This window comes from Epinephelus lanceolatus, chromosome 6 (genome assembly GCF_041903045.1).
Source record: "Epinephelus lanceolatus isolate andai-2023 chromosome 6, ASM4190304v1, whole genome shotgun sequence".
Taxonomy (NCBI): domain Eukaryota; kingdom Metazoa; phylum Chordata; class Actinopteri; order Perciformes; family Serranidae; genus Epinephelus; species Epinephelus lanceolatus.
The window spans coordinates 27701377-27718961 of NC_135739.1; the positions used below are offsets into that span (position 1 = coordinate 27701377).

Genomic DNA, 17585 nt, shown 5'->3' on the forward strand with positions numbered 1-17585 from the left:
TCCATCCATCCATCCATCCATCCATCCATCCATTATCTGTAACATCTTATTCTATTCAGGGTCACGAGGGGGCTCCCAGCTGACAGTACACCCCAGACAAGTTGCCAGACTATCACAGGGCTACTACAACTAAAACTAACTATATTTTTAATTCAGTGGCACTTTGATTCACGCCCCTGAGTGGCTTCATCTCCATGGCAACAGCAGCCAAGGCTCATGGGTACTGTAGTATTCTGAGCCATCATCTATGATGAAATCACAAATAAAATAAATGAATACTTCTCACATCTATTTTCAAACAGGTGCGTAGGAAAGGGACGAGAAGAATAAAACTTGTAGAGAAGACTCCCGCACACTGTCTAACTTGCAAAAAATAATGAGTTTAATGCTGCTGCAACATTTCGGTGACTTTGCCTGATGAAGGTCTAGTCACTGAAACGTTGCAGCAGCAAAAAAATCATTGTTTTTGCAAATTAGCGTGCAGGAGTCTTTTCCAAAAGAAATCACAATTAAAACACGATTTCTTACAAATTATTATTTAAAGAAAAAATTTTGCTGGAAATTCAGTATGAGTAAATACTATTCACAGCCCCTCCCAACTGTCCGTCCATCCACTGAGGGTCATCTCCTCAGCATGTCTTTCCACTGTAATGCAATACAAGCCATTACATTCCAGATATTACACAGTATTGGATTACTAACCTGCATCAGCCTCTCCAGCTGGTAGAACTTGCAGTGGAGATCCTCAAAGTTGTTTTTGTAGAGAGCTCTGAGGCCGTACTCATACATGATTTTCACCAACACACAGAAGGCTTGTTCCTCTGGCATCTGAAACCACACGGAGAACGATAAACTACAGCAACATGAACTCAAGCTCTGAACAGCTGACTGTCCAAAATGTACATCTGTTGCCACAAAGGAAAGCAGGACATTTTGTTTGAATCTCCACAAGACATTTGGTGATCACGCAGTCTTCAAGACAAGGAAAAGACACATTTTATTATCCAGCGTTATTTGACAAAGCCCAAAGAACAGAGGAAGAAGATGAAGGGACATACTTTCAGTGTTTGAGTGTGCAAGTTGTGCAAAAAATATGTTTTCATCTGAGCGCTTCATTGTCTCTCTGTGTTTTAGTGTGTGTTGCTTGGATGAGTGAAGATAAGAGGCATGAGAGAAAGCTTAAAACTGTGTGTATCTGTGTGGGTTTATGGGTTTCTTTCTCCTCACACACACACACACACACACACACACACACACACACACACACACACACACACACAGTGAGGTGATATTTAATCAGAGTGACAGTATGTGTTTGGGGCTGAATGGGCTCCTGCAGGTAAACCTGAACCCCTATTAATATTCCTGACATCTCCTCTATAACCTCTCCCTTCTTCCTCTTCTTCCTCTATAACCCGTCTGCCTTCTCCTCCTGTACAACCTCTCTTTCTTTTACTGCTGCTGTCCCCTTTATCTCTCCCCCTCCTCCTCTCACCTTTACAGCCTCCTCCTCCATAACTTCCTCCTGTTTTCCTCCTGCACTCCTGTCTCCTTTCCTCTGCACATCATAATGTGTCTTCACCAAACTACCTCTCCTCTATGACTCTCCTACCATCTTTCCTCACCCCACCTTCCCCTGACCTCCCTTCCCTTCTTCACTCATCCTCCGTCTTCCCCCCACTTTAACCTCTGCTGCCCTTGTAATTTGGACTTCAACCAAACTTCCTCCTCCACTTGGGACTCCCGCCTCCATGTGTCTACTCCTCTGTCTCTCCTCCATCTGTCTTTTAACACCTTTCCAAATAAAAATTTTAGACGCATTTTACATGTTGCGACACATTTTGATCGGACAAGAAACACTAAACAACATTCAAACATGTTTAAGAAGGGGTATAAAGAGCAGGAGTTCTTTAAGAGATGTGTCTCTGGCGGTGACCTTGACAATAAATGTGTGAGAGAGTGAATGAGTGTTCTGCCTATCCTTTTCTCACTTCTCATATTCTGCCATGACTCTGTCTCATGCCCTCACCTTCTTTCGCACTCTCTCACTCGCTCTATTCATCCATATCATTCTGCTATGAAGTGTTTTCATTCCAGCAGTCAGCCAGGGACGTTCTTTCTGTCTCCCTCTCAGCCTCCATTTACTCTCTTATGTTGTCTCGGCTCTGCTTTATTACACCTAGCACAAGCTAGCAGTCTTGGCTTCTATAGATGCAGGGAGGTATAGGTGCAGCTGCTCAATGCTGACATTTTTTCTTTGTTGAAGTGTTGATCTTGTCATAATTTGTTTGACTGTCTGTCTCTGGCATCAAGGTAACATTCCAAGAGTTTTTATTTTGCAAGAATGGAGCAAAGGAGAAGCAAAAGAAGCAAGTTTTTCTGTAAATGTTAAAGAGGTAAATGTAATAGTTTTGCTTATACGCTTTACCAATGTTGTTGTCGAGTATGTGTTACGTTAAAACCAGTTTGTATGCATGTGTGTATGTCTTGTATCTATGTATTCGTCTACATGGTGCATCATCTTGACCATGAGATGGCAGGCTCAGTAGATGGATGAGTGACAAGTGAACTTACATGCAGCAGGAGAACAGCAGCGAGGAACGATTGACCCTGGCAATAACCAATTTCCTCATCATAGACAGAGTAGGCCTGCGAAAGGGAGAAAAAGAGAGAGGGGGAAAATTCTGTTTGGTTATTCTATCAGCGAGACATCAGAGGTCACTGACATTGTTTCAAATGTATAAATTAATGCTGTAAATTAAAACCTCCATTTTTCCATATTTTTACTTCACTTAAAGGTACAGTAAACCATATTTCAACTGGAATTCCTGCCGCTGTTTTATGCGAGGTTGCAGTTTTTGTCCATGTCTGTGAAAACATGGATGCTTCACACATCTTCCCCCCAGCAGCACAGATGATCTATTATATCAGCACAGTTTTAAGGTGGGCACACAAGATTAGTGTCACCAATTCAGTATCCGACTAAATGTCTCCCCTTCTGTTCCTGAGATACGACATCAAGTAACAACCAGGAAAATGAAAATGAAATGCATAACATTAGAATGTTACAGTAAAGCTGACCTTTGACCTTTTGAATATAAAATTTTATCACTTTGTCATTATTTCCTATTAGACATTTGTGGGAAATTTTGTCATAGCGTATGAAGTCTTGGGTCATGGTCAAAAAAGTGTTTTGTGAGGTCACAGTGACCTTTGACCACTGAAATCTAGTCAGTTCATTCTAAGTACCAAGCAGACATTTGTGCCAAATTTGAAAAAATTCCCTCAAGGTGTTCTTGAGATACTGTGTTCAAAGGAATGAGACAGATGAGGTCACAGTGACTTTGACTTTTGACCTCTGCCTACCAAAATCTAATCAGTTCGTTGACTCACATGGATGTTTGTGCCAAATTTGGAAAAAAAAAAAAAAAAAAATCCCTCAAGGTGTTCTTGAGATACAGTGTTCAAAGGAACGAGACTGATGAGGTCATAGTGACTCTGACCTGGCCCACCAAAATCCTATCGATTTGTTGACTCTATGTAGACGTTTGAGCTAAATTTACAGAAATTACCTCAAGGGCTTTGTGAGATATCACATTCACGAGAATGGACAAACTGACAACTTGAAAAAAATAATGCCTCCAGCCACAGCTGTCGCAGGCACAGAGGCATAAAACACATATTTTTTCCTCGTACCTGTAGTGCTATTTATCAGTCAAGCTCGTTTTTGTGCGAGTTGCAGAGTGTTGGAGATATCAGCTATAGATATGTCTGCCTTCTCTCTGATATAATGGAACTAGAAGGCACTCCGCTTGTGGCGCTTTCAGTGCCAAAAACATACATTAAAAACAACTCAAAAGCAATGTCTCTTTCCAGAAATCATTACCCAGTTACTCAAGATAACCCACCGACCTTTTTGTAAGCAGTTTCATGTAGGGCAGGAAACATAATGATTGCTGCCCTTAAACTCTGGGAGTCATGTGATCACCATCATCGTTTTTTTTTAAACCTATTATTTACCCAGCAAGGCACCCTGAATACTTTCTCACCTCCTTGTCTTACACAGCAAGAAACATTCACACTAAGGGACTGCACAGTTCAACCACAGTGTAATACAGTTACACCAGTCAATAACCAACTGCACTGGAGCAGCCAGGGGATTTAATATCTTGCACTTCAGTGTTAAGGGTGGACAGGGAGTGTCAGACTTTGGTTTAACAGTCAATTTAACTGCTGCATGAAGCGTTTAATAATGCTGCTATAGTTACTTGTGTGATGTTGGTTATAACAGCACAAACACAGATACAGAACAGTGATTAGCTATTGTTCAGTCATCATGAAAACTGTGTTTCTTGTGACCACGTGTTATGATAATATTTTTAGTACACTCAGGAATTCCGGCTTCCTTTTCAGAGTCAGGAACAAGTCATCTCTACACCATTTGATCTTACATGCTTAGCGCCTTGTTGATCTAGAGCATCTGCACATTCAGAGGACATTCCCTAAGAGACCAATACCAGCGTTTTTTCTTGTTTCAGAAGAATATCCCTTGGGACTGTCTCGCTCTGTCTTTGTTTTTTCTCTTTGCCAGTGCCAACCTCTTTCTTCTGTCACTTTTTCTCACTTTATGAGGCATCTATTCTGTAAATGCTGAGGTAAGTCCTCGTGTCTAATAACATAACACCAAAATTATATGGCCACTTTAAGGAACTGACCTTCTAACGATAAGTGTAGCAGTAATTATGAATCTTATCTTTACGTACATTGCCACCTTTAATGTTGACTTTCAAGAGCAGAGTGACAAGGGTGCTGCCTCTGCTGAGAGAACAGCATATAACCATTCACAATTAAGTGCAAGCTTTGATTTAATTTTTACAACAGGCTCTGTAGCCTTAAACCTGCAATAGCACATTTATCCAGCTATTTGGGGGCAGGGGAAAGAAGTTGTGAACTTGACATTTCAGGCCACATTAACTCTATTTGAACTCTGTTTTGGTCTCTACCAACTCCTGAGGGAAATATGTTACTCTTGAGCTGCTAAATACTCCAGTATTTTCACCAGCTATTTTGCTGTTTGGTGCTGAGCAGGTAGTCTACAGTGAGCTTGTTCACTGAAAACAGCTGCCCACTGCAGCCGTAAACAACAGTATGAGAGTGGTGAGAATGAACCAAAACAGTAAAGTTACAGGCATGACAGCTAAACAATAAAGCTCCGTAAAGTTAAAGGGAGCTTCAGATTCAGGTGCCAATTCATAATAATGAAAGACTCCTTTCACACTGTCATTTGAAACTTTGTTATGAAAATATTGTGTTCTCACTATCATGGCACCAATGCAACATAACAAGGATGTGTCACTCACCACAGAGTCGAGCTGTCATTGACAAACCAACAGCAAGGCAAAGAAACTCATGTCATGCCACAAAAAACAACACAAACAACATCTCTCCACAGCAATAGTAAGGGAAGTGGTGGCCTGTCCCATGCAAGAAACTTGGCTGGTTCCATCCTTAAAGTATGGGAGACTGACCAAGGAGAGTAACCTTCAGATGACCGTTCAGGGAGAGGCGCTGTCTCAAAACAGTCGTGTTGACACATGCCACCAATCATGCTAATGAGCAGACAGACAGGCCTTTTCACAGTGTAAACAAGGATCCAGGGAGAGGCAAAGGCATCTAAAACCATTCGACCTACACTTGTTTTTTTTTTTTTCAACTCTTACCTGGCAACATCCCTGCAAGACATACAGGCTGGAAGAAACATACATCGTCACTGACAGTAAACTGTTGTAAATCCAATGCCCGCCTAAATGGGAGGCATCAGAGTTAAGTGGGGCATCAAACAGGGCAGGTGAACCACCTCACCTGACTTCTACATATCAGCTGGTGCGCAAAACTAATGTCCTCACAGCTTAACATGCTTGAGAGGTCAGCAGCACCAGAGCTGAGCATGAACACAAACAACGTAGAATAGATAAGCTGTAATCATATTCCCCTGTACAAATGCTGGGGCAGTTATACACACAGTGTGTGGAGTTTAATGAAACACACAATTTAATATCATCTTTAAATGTTATGTGTTTAGTTCCGCCCTGATCGAGAGCTTCTTGAAATGATTCAGCTGGTAACTGTTCAATATCTTCCTCACAGATATTTTGGCAGGATGCTCACTCTTTGATGGACGTATTAACTTCGACTGCAGTCAAACCCCCGCACGTCGGGTTAAAATATTCTCGCCCCCTTTTCCATGCTTGAAAAATGAGTGTGGACATCCAGAGCTTCACTGCTGATCTGTTCAGCTAATTTGGGGTTTGATGTGGAGGTAATGGAGAAGTCTTGTGGAGCTGTCTGCAGTGTAATCTACAAGCTGACATGCTTGATGGAGTGTGGCATTCACATGTCCCCAACTCGGCTGGGAGAAGTGCACGCTGACAGATGGATGGGGGAGGTCCTGGTGGGTGAAATCTAAATTTGTTAGCCTGAGCAGATAATAGGCTCAGAGGGGTGGATTATTAGCATCTACAGTATATGCCTAGTCTTTCATAACCAATGAGCACAGGTTTTTTCATCTTCTGTTAAATGTGTTAAACTTCGGAGACCTTTAAGACTGTCCAATTGTGCTAATAATCATTCAGTGAAAGCCACAAAGAATGTGTGGGTTTTCTTATTACTAAAAACTGGGGGCAGCTGTGGCTGAGGTGGTAGAATGGGTCGTCCACTTATCGTAAGACTGGTGCTTCGATCCCTGTCTCCTCCACTCCTCATGTAAGGATCCTTGGCAGACTGGTGTATGCATTTAAAGGGTCAAGCTAAGCAGCAGGCAGCACCTTGTATGGTATGTGAATGGGTGAATTTGCAAAAGCATCTTTAGTGGACTAGAGAGGGGCTGCACAAATGCATATCCATTTACCAGTATCACCTATAATCCTTGAGCATTCTTTCAGGTATTGTTCCTTCAAAAGCTAGACAGTATTTAGAGAATGTGAAAGTCCTTAGCATCCTGCAACAGCCAATTGGAAGATCGGTGATCATGTCACGGTTGCTGAGCAAATTAATGAATATGTGAACACTTCACTCTGGAGAAGTGTCTCACTGAATGTATTAATTAAAAGATTTGGAAAATAGTTGAGAGGGATACTGTGCCAGCGATAAAAGAAAGACCGAATTATCATCGCAATATTGTTAGAAAACCTGGGTATTATAAGTCAAGTGGTGTAGAAACAAAAATGTAATTTTCAATATCATATAAAAAAATTCATATTGCGATACTCGCGATATTTTGATTTGTTGACATTGAAATCATACTGTTACCCACGACAACAACAAGCATGGCTGTAAGCGAAATAATCACAGAATCCGCGGTGGTTCCAAAAAAAAAAGGAAAGGCTTCAGTAGTGTGGATTAAACTGTGGCGAGCGTCTTTAGGCCTGGGTGTCCTGAATGTTTCATGAACAGCCCCAGACTTCTCAGACTCTTTTAGGGAGTTACTGCTCAGAGTGAACTCATTCAGCAGCTCCTCTGGCAGCAGCACAGTGTCTCTCCTTGACCTCTCTCACCTTGCGCACACAGGAGTCGGTCTCATGAAGTCAATGTGTCATAAACCTTTGATAATGTAAACCTATGTTACGCTGCTCGACAAAAAACTGCATTTTGTTGTATTATTAATGTTATATAAGGAATCTGAATCTCACTCTGAGTTACTGTTGTTTACAAACTAAAGAAATGAGAGATCATTTTTTCAATATTGAAGGCAAACCGTTACATTAACATGTAAAAGTGTATCACTTATTTTGTTGCAATTCTATTTTCTTAAATTAATAATACATCTTTTTTTATTTATTTTACATATCGTCAAGAATATCGTTATTGCAAAAATACTCTGAAATATCGTGATATTATTTTAGGGCCATATCGCCCACCCCTAGTCATTAAGACCACAGATGAAATATTGTAGCGTAAAAATTGTGTGTGCTTTTGCACATTGATGAAAGGAGGAGAGAGAGGAGGCAACATGCAGCAAAGGGCTGCAGGTCGGGACTGAATCTGGGGCCACTGTGGCAAGGACGCAGCCTTTGTACATGCGGCACCAGCTCTACCAGGTGAGCTACTGTGCGCCCTGATAAAACCTAATTTTTAAGGTGTTTTTTTAGGCATGGCATGCTCTTATTAGTAATACAACAGTAAAGAGATAACAGGAAATCAGGGCAGAGAGAGACAGGGAATGACATGCACCAAACATCCACAGCTGGAGGAGAACTGGGGATGTTGCGGTTCAGGGTTGGCAGGCCGAACGCAGGGCCACAAGAGAATCCTATTCATAAACTGTTGATGAAGTACTGACAGAGATGATTGGACATGTAAGAATATTAAAGCTTTGTCTGTTAAGACCTTGCAGCCTGAGTTCTGTTTCCATGGCAATATCATTTTTTTGTGATTCATTACTTGCTCAGTGTACAGTTTCTCACTTTTGTAGATCAAATGTCAGCTTCAGGAAAGAATGGATTCAGCAGGGCAAATTCTTATTCCTACAAACCCGACTGGCATACAAGTATACACAGAGCTGATCCGGACGGCAGTCACCAGGACATGAACTAGTATCCTGAATAATGTGTGCATGGAAACACTTAGTGATCACTGTGATATGCAACATTAGCCTGGTTGATGAGGCGTTATCATGTTTGCCTTTTTCCTCCGCTTTGTTTAACTTTCGTTTCCATGGAAATATAGCTGATATTCACTCTATCCATTTATCTGAGAGACACAGGTTTAGAAGGATAAAGCTCCCCTCTCACTGAAAACCTGCTGTCAAGAGTCTTGTGTCTTGAATGAGGCAGCCAACCCGTGACAGCTCCGGCAGGCTTTCTGACTGACCACCAGTAGATGTCTGAGGTTGTACAGGTTAGCTCGAAGTGTGACTGAGTGGAGCATTAGGAAAATGAAGCAAATTATCACTGAGAAAGAGCACGGAGCTCAGGTGACCTTCCCCGGAGAATAAAGGTTAGAAAACAAAAGACTCCAGGCTTATTACTGAGTAGAATATGAAGATGAATAGAAACTTTGTCCTGGATTCTCTGTGCCTGTAACCCACTCATGCCTCAAGATCCAACCAACCTTATCAGCAGCAAATCTACATGGATTTGCATACAAATGAAGGCTGGCTCGCCACTGACCTAGTTGGGTCCAGACTGGATGCTAACCCTTCCTGACAGGTTCTCCCAGAGCGCTGACCGGCCATACTCTACTTCTGCAGCGCCAGGAAAATACAAAGGAGCAAAAGTTCTACTTCATCGTTCTAAATCTATATTTGATTTTAATTAATAAACAAAACACTTCTGTGATATCCATGTTTATGTTATTGTATACCCTCAATGCACTTTTTACATCTTATTTAGCTTTACGCTCACAGGTCTCTGTTCATTAGATAATTACTGAATGCAAGCTTATACCACTGAATTACTGTTAATTGGAACTTATAAAATGATGGCCTAATGAAGAATATTGCTCTTTTATCTCACTATCTACTTTTTCAGTTAATGTTATTTTTTCTTATAGATAGACAAAAGACAAAGGTTTTTTTGTATCTTAAGTTTCTCTCTTGGCATGCAGGTCTTTTCTCTATCCATAAACATTTTAGTATCATCACTTCTTGCAATTCACCAGCCACATATGCGTCCATCAACATACCTGATGACATGACAGGTCACATACAGGTGAAAGTGATCTGCATGTGATCACAGAGAAAACTGACGAGGGCTGTGTCTGTAATTTCTCCCTGTTAAAAGGAGCGGACACTATTTTTAGTGCACTATATAGTTGAGTGTCTGTATTCTATATAAAGTGCCCTCAAATGGAATAAAAAATGGCATTAACACTATTTTCTGTTAGCAATAATAGAGGCGGAAATTACAGCTGAGAGACAATTTACCTGTCAGTGATGAAACACTCAGACATCTCAATTTACTGCAGACCATAAAGTAAACCACTAAGTGTATATCACATAATATTAGTGAGAGAGTAAATGTGGGCGTGTTTGGATGGGCCAAAAATGTCTATAATGTATATACAGATTGATTTTTGGATCTGTTCAAGACATATACTTTATTTTTCAGTAATTGTAATTAAATTTATTGAGTTATAGTTGTTCTTTATTGCATTATGTATTGGCTTTATTTGACAAATTTTGCATGTTCAAGAAATTGCTTTTGTATTATGTTATTAGGGGTTGGGTTTCATAATCAAGTTGCTATTAAACATACTATTAAAGAGGAAACCTCTTATAGTGATCGTGTCTATCCGGGTGAAATTCCTCACATAATATTTTATATATTTGTATATCTATTACATAAATGTGAAGTAACAAAATGGACCCTTCACTAAGTCCCACCCCAAGACGCAGCCTGGCCAATCATAGTGTAGCATCAGGCTGGCTCAGACCAGGGTCTGACAACAGCACAGCTGTGCTCCGTTGACTCTAATGCAGTCGTTTCAGAGTTCCTTCATTTTCAGGCTGGTTTTGTGGATTTGGAGCTAAATGTTGTGTCTGGGGCACGTCGTGTATTAATGATACTCGTTACCTGGAGAGGTTGGAAAAAGATATAGGTTTCTTCCCTGTTCCAAAACCAAAATCAGACCGTGGAAAGTGTAGGGTTAGCTAGCTAGCTACTCAAGATATAGCCTACTGAATGTATACACATGCTGCTTTTGCTTTTTAATGATTATAACAGTGAAAAAAAGACAGACCCTGCTGTACAGGAACCAGTGAAGGGAAGCAGGGAAACTTTGCTGATACGGTTTGCTGTGGCGATCAGCAGTGATGTGGTGGTTCACTTTTACACTGTGATCTGTAGCCTATAGTTCGGCTTTAGCTTCTAACTATCTTTGTCTTTTTAACCTGTTGTTGCTGCTGAGTCAGTTTGACATCCTGGATATATCCTTCAAACACAGACTGTAGACCCCTCTGTCTGCTTCTCTCTGGAATCACTGTTTTATTGTTCCAAAAATATGATAATATTTCTTCAGGGAGTGCAGTTAGTTACAGTGTGGGCTCCATGCTTACTCCAACAGCTTGTCGGACATCACAAATTTTATTGACTGTTTTAAAATACACCTATTTCATAACATAGAGATTATGGAAGCTTTATGTGACCAGGCATTATCAATCCACTTGGCGAGAGCTGCTTCAAAACACAGGTGTTCTCCATATGAGCATTTGTTTTTTGTCTCCATCACTATCAGCACAGGCTGTTTCTTGTTCTTGGAGTAGACTGCACAAGGTAGCCTGAGGAACATTAAGTTTAGCTGCTACATTTCCTTGGCTCGTTTTGGCAGTTTGTCCTAAGTTTTGAGGAGACTACATTTTTTATTGAGAGAAAATCTTGATTTCAGTGTGCACGCAGCACCAGCCTTAGTTAGCCAGCTGGAAGCAGACAAGCTACCGCGAGGCAAAGTGCTGTATCATGGAGCAAAGAAAAACAAAAGAACTGTAGTTTAAAAAAAAAAAAAAAGTTTCCATATGTTGTCATGTACAAAAACCCCACACTGAAGACCGTAAGTGGAATTATTTTAACAGTATTTGTTTAGGAATTATTCTGCTGTTTGATCCATATATGAGCTGTTGATCGCTGTAACCATGACCACTAAAAGCTGTTCCCGCTGTATTTATCTCCGTGGTTAAAAGTTTGTGTTTCTAGCAAGCAAAGATGTTTTATTATAAAGTAGTTGTCTGTGACCTCTGGCTGTCCAGACTTGAGTGAAGTGGTGATGAAGTGTTAACAGATTGATGAGTGTCTGCCAAATCTCTGCTGTTACTGAACAAACTTCATAGGTGGTGAAAAGTATTGAGGGATATTTTCTGAAGATGCTACTTTCTGAGAACTCTGTAGCTGCAGAGCTTGGGTAACCTGCTCATATGAGTATCCCTTTTTTGACTATTCGATTACTTATTAAAAGCCTACATGCTAATTTCACATTTAGTTTTTTCTCTTTGTGATAGAGTCATTGGATATACTGTGGGGCAATGCAAAGACGCCTGTGCATAATAAACTGTCTTGGTTGAGTTCACAGCTGCAGACCACCTAAGAGGAGGACAGTGACAGAGATTAAGACTGGCTTTAATACAGTACAGTAGTGCTGACCTTGGCTTTTGTCTGAATAAAATGTACCGTGTGTCTTCACAGATAATTACCTCAGGATGTGAGTCCACTGGGACCCTCTCCTTAGAGCACTTACTTTTCCTCATTCATTTTAATGGAAAGGAGGCTCAACTGCATGTTTTTATGGCACCAGACTGATGGCTGATCCACAAAAGGTCAGTGTGAGAGATACTGTATGTGTAAGTTTGTATGGCTGGGGTCTACATGAGGCAGTTAAATCTCTTTTACCTTTCAAATCACATCTTTATATTGTGGTATCTTTAAGACATCATGAAGAAGTGGACGGTGGACGGCCTGCCCTACCTCACTCATAGCTTTAAATATGATATGCAGTAGTTTGATGTGGTACATTTTGATGTGTGACTATGCTGGTGTTGTGCCCTTAGCCACGTTTTCTCAGATATACTTGGCTGCCAAAACAACTGACAGCCTATAAATAATAACAAGCAATACAACATAAAATGCTGTATTTTAATGCAAAACCGGGCTGAATTTGGACGCAGTTTACAGTCTCTCAGTACCCCTGAAAACTCAGGCTACATCTCACAAGCTTCTATTTGCCACTAAATTTCAGACTCAAGGACATCAACTCGGGACAAGCCTGACATTGCGATCCTGAGTATCTACTCAGTCAGTGAATTATTGAGAGCCGTTAAAGTGATGACTTTACTTGTGCCTCTAAAACTGTCCAGACCCACAGCATTTAAAGTCAGCTTTAGAAAGTTACAATAGAAGCATGAAACATTCTCCAACTGAAAGGTCTATTTCTCTAAATTTGGGTGTTCAGGAACCATTTATGGTGGGTAATTTGAGAGAAATCTGCCACCTACATAACAACGACCACGATTTCCACTGTGAAAATTGGACGAAAAGCTCAATGACTGTCCACTGAGTGGTGTGTATGTCCGGTATGTCATGTGTAGGAAGGGTTCAGGTTGATGTCTCAGTAAAAAGCGAGCACTGTCAGTCATATATTGTAGAGCCAACTTAAAATGCCAAGCAAATTCCTACTGGGCCTTGCCAAAAAAACAACAACTAATGGCTGGCTTTATAGGAGAAAGCACAATTTTTTTATAAGGTCTAGCACACATTTCAGAATTATCTTCTCATCTCACAGCACTTTATTCTCAGCAGGAAAGTTTTCAAAAACGTTTGAACGCAGCATGAAACAGTGTGTATCGAAATTTGCCTTCTGTTTCATGATGCTTTAAGAAAGGGGGGTAACATACAGTTCTGCATAATCCAGTGCTGCATAATCCAGTGCTGGTTTGATCTACTCTGTTGCTCCATGGGCAACCTCAATCTCCTATCTCAGCCTCACCTTGCAGATCTTGTACAGTGAATCCTGTCCATCTCCGTCAGAGTCCTTGAAGTAGTCGTGTGCGGGGAAGGTGCGGTGGATGTCTCGGGTGATGACGCCTTCTTGAGCCGAGTCCTGCAACACACAGGGATTACATGCTTGAGACGTGACAAAACTATAGCGAAATGTAGATACATAATGAGTTCTGCCTTCCTTTTCATGCATGAAGGTTGTGCCAGTTTAGATACTGCCTATCCTGAGTTATTCACTAGTCCCTTAATGGATTCACGGCATGACAACAACAGCAAATATTTCATCTCAGCACCCACAACCTCTTTTTTATATTTACTCTGATCAGGCTCCTACATCTTTCCTCTGTCTGTACATGTTTATATACAGTGGTAAAGACGGCACTGTATTTCGCTCAGCTCAGAACCAACTGTATCAGTTCACAGCTACGATACAAAGCAGCTCGCCGCTATGTCACCGCATTTGTTTGTTTGTGTATTAGCGTTTGTCCCATTCCTCCTGCAACGGCACTCCCCAGGCCTCAGTCTCTTAGTCTGTGCTGTCTAATCCACAACCACTGCAGTGTATACACACACACACATTCACACAAACATGCCTGCTTGTTTTCCAATTTGCTTCTCACTCACAGACACACATACTGTCCACACACGAGCACTCTGCTATTTCCCCCCTCACTTTCTTTTCTCACACACAACAGTCAATCACATGCACACCATCACACACACACACACACACACACACACATACACACACACAAACACGCAGAGTGCAAACACGACCGGAGAGAAGACTGGCAGCACAGCTTTCTCCAACAACTCACTGTAAGCTGCAGATAAACCAACCCTGAGCCTTACTGGCCTTGATGTGTGTTTGTGTGTATCAGAGAGAAAATGGGAGAGTGTGTGTGAGTGAGAAATTTCATCTTTCTTGCTTCTTTCCTCTCCTTGTTTCCTGACAGCAGCAAGGAAAGAAAAGAAGGAGGGAAGAAGAGAAGCAGTCTGCTGCATTTTTGTGGAAAATGTTGCAGAATATACTGTCCATATGGTGAAAGGTCTTGGTCAGGAAGTCTCTTACTGCCCCCATCTATTGGTGCAGGTAGATTCTTCCACCTGAAAAGATAAAAGCCTGACGATGTTCACTGAATGGATTATAACAGCTGAGGCCAGACAGGAGATTGCTTGGACAACAATGGAAGTCAGTTTTTGTGCCATCGCTTACAGGCTGGTATAACCGCATCACCAAAGTGGCAGATGGGGAAAAGACATCTTTTTGGGCTATCCTGGCAGCCTGGTGGTAAAGACGCAAAATCATGTCCCATGTCCCAAGTAAGAAAGGAAAGTAAGGGCAAGGAAATGTATCTTTTACTTTATGAGATAGAGAGCTTCTTTGTTTGTGGACTTTTATTAGTTGATTAGCTGATTTATAGATCAACACATAAATAAGTTAATTAACCCCCCCCCCCACCCCCCCCCCCCCCCCGCTAAATGTCAATATTTGCTGGATTTCTTTGTTATCTGCTATTATAAACTTAATATTTTGAGGTTTTAGACCTTTGGTCAGACAAGATAAGACATTTTAAGACGTAATCTGACGCTCAGTGGAACTGAGTTGGACATTTTTTGGATATTTTATGAACCAGGCAATTAATAAAAAAAAAATAAAAATAATAATAATAATGATAATAAAAAAACTCATATATTTAATAGTCAAGATAATTGCTAGTTTTAGCCCTTGTTGTTTTTTTAGTCAGTTTTTATGTACTCATTTTTTTAAATAATGTGTTGGATCATTTTATGCCTTCAGTAGACATGAATGGGAGAGTGAGATGGAGAATGACATTCAACAAAGAGAACCAGCTACTGCACAGGTCCTTAACCCCTAGTGCCCCATGATAATATTTTTATGATATAACACGTGCTAAATATAGAATTAGGGAGGAAAAATCTAGTAAAATTCTAAATTTAAAAAAAACCCCACACAACTATGGGCTCATGAGAGGATACTGACTGTTATTATTAATAATCCTCGACTTGCTTTCTCCCACTTCTTGTCACATTATTGTTGAAAAAAATATGACACTGCCAGCAAATGTAGAATTAATAAAAACACAATTATGGACACATTAAGTTTCTTTTATCACCACTGTAACTGTACTTTAATATTACAGTCAACAATTAGCTACATATAATTCTGTGTTAACAATGTTGCCAAAATCCTCCAATATGCTTATTTTATATGAGCGCAAATACATGTGGTTTACATATATCCACCATACACACACACCCAAAAGGGTTTGACGGATGCTGCTGGCACAACTGTGTGTAACGCTTTAATGAGATTTGTAGTGTGGAGGTGGTGTGTCGTGCTGTGCATTATATGTCGAAAATGGAACTAACAGTTTTACATTATGTTCCTTCTGCAGCACAAAAAAAAAAAAAAAAAAAAAAAGCAGCTCTTCAGGAATGAAGGTAGCGCTGTGTGAGATTTGTTCTTCTCATGTATTCATGGTTGTCTTAATGGGACAGCAAAACAAATTTCCCAAACAGGATGCAAAAGGTGGATAAATTTCATTTAGGCTATTGGCTGAACAAAACAATTTGATGACATCACACTGGTCTTTAGTAAATTGTGCTGCACATTTTTCACTACTTTTAGGACATCTAATAGGCCGAATAATTAATCAGTTATCAAGAAAATAATAATCAGTTGCAGCCCTACATACATTAAACCAATAGGCTATTAGAGTGATGATTGAAACACCAAAATTCTCCTCCGAACAATTTGTTTTAATCTTCACAAAGACCAATCATACTTCAAGTCAAAAAACATTAACGAGAGGATGGAGAGTAGAGACTACCACACAAAGGAAAGTTACATTAATTACTCACCAAGTAAGAACATTACCTTTAAAATAATTATGGGCTAATTATTCATGTATTACTCTTTATGAGTTAGCCCATCAACAGCAAAGACATTTATGGAACTGTAATTACCATGGCAACATCAGTGAAGACCAGCAAGAATCTGGCTGACAGTGAAAGTTGTAAACACTTTGATTTAATAAACCATGCATGCCTCTGCTAATTAACAGCCTCATTATTCAAAAAAACACCACAAAAAGGAGGAGAGGACGTCCTCTACTCTGCCTAATCTCCTTCCTTCTTGTCTTGAATCCTTTCTTCCTCTTCTCTTTAATTTCTCACTGCGCATTTCCTTTTATCCTTGAATTCTCTACTCTCATCTCTTTTATTTCTCCTCTCGCTTATCGCCTCCCTTCTTTCTTCTTCCATGTTCTCTCCTCTTTTCTGCCTCATCTCCTACTGTACCATCTCTTCTACTGCTTTTTAGATTTCCCTCTCTTCCCTGTTATATATTTCTCTCATCTGCTTCATCTTCTACTCTATTTTCTACATCATTTCCTCCCCTCCTCTCTGTATACCTCCATATGTTCTCCTAAATATTTGCCTCATCTCCTCTCATTGTCAATGCAGACAGCAAACACGCTTGGGCCCCATGGTCTCAGTGTGCAGCTTTATAAGACCGGCCTTTTTGTCTTGACAGTGATTCTTCACATATTTTATGCACCATTGTTCTGATTTAAAATTAAAATACTGTAGGTTTTTAATCTGTGACACCAAAATTCATTCAAGATACCTGCTAAATTAAAAGATTAAAAGCACTCACTGTACACACGGAGATATGTATGTGTAGCGTTTATAGCATTCACTAGGTTTAGCACGATATTTCAAAAAAAAAAAAACAAAAAAAAAACAAGGAAAGGGTTGTACTCATCTTTTTTAGAGATACTAATATATTATTAATGTTGGAATATTCTGAAGGATGTAATTACTGTTATGTCATCTTCGTCTCCGAGTCACTGCTCTGATACTCTGCAGCATAAAAAGAGCAAGTTGTAGCTCTGCTTCATCCAACTTGTATCGTGTTCAGTAGAGTGCAACTCAAAGTAACAACGTAAGTTTGTTTAAAAAGTTTTAAAACTTTAGTCTCTGTCGTCTTCCTCCCCAATGTCTCTCAAGTTCACTTTGTTTTATGGTGGACTGTTCCTTAAATTCACTGCAGACTTCAGCTGTGTGTACCTTTTCTTG

General features: G+C 40.3%; 1 protein-coding gene across 4 annotated transcripts in view; it reads right to left on the reverse strand.

Moving 5' to 3' along the window:
* The window catches only part of rabgap1l (RAB GTPase activating protein 1-like), a 138346-nt gene that overhangs the window by 41187 nt on the left and 79574 nt on the right, over window positions 1-17585 (reverse strand). For all 4 annotated transcript variants that reach the window (XM_078168887.1, XM_033620733.2, XM_078168886.1 and 1 more), the window contains exons 14-16: window positions 13471-13584; window positions 2575-2649; window positions 703-828 (exon numbers count right to left, since the gene is read on the reverse strand). In XM_078168887.1, the coding sequence (XP_078025013.1) occupies window positions 703-828; window positions 2575-2649; window positions 13471-13584 (315 nt within the window). The remainder of the gene's footprint in view (window positions 1-702; window positions 829-2574; window positions 2650-13470; window positions 13585-17585) is intronic.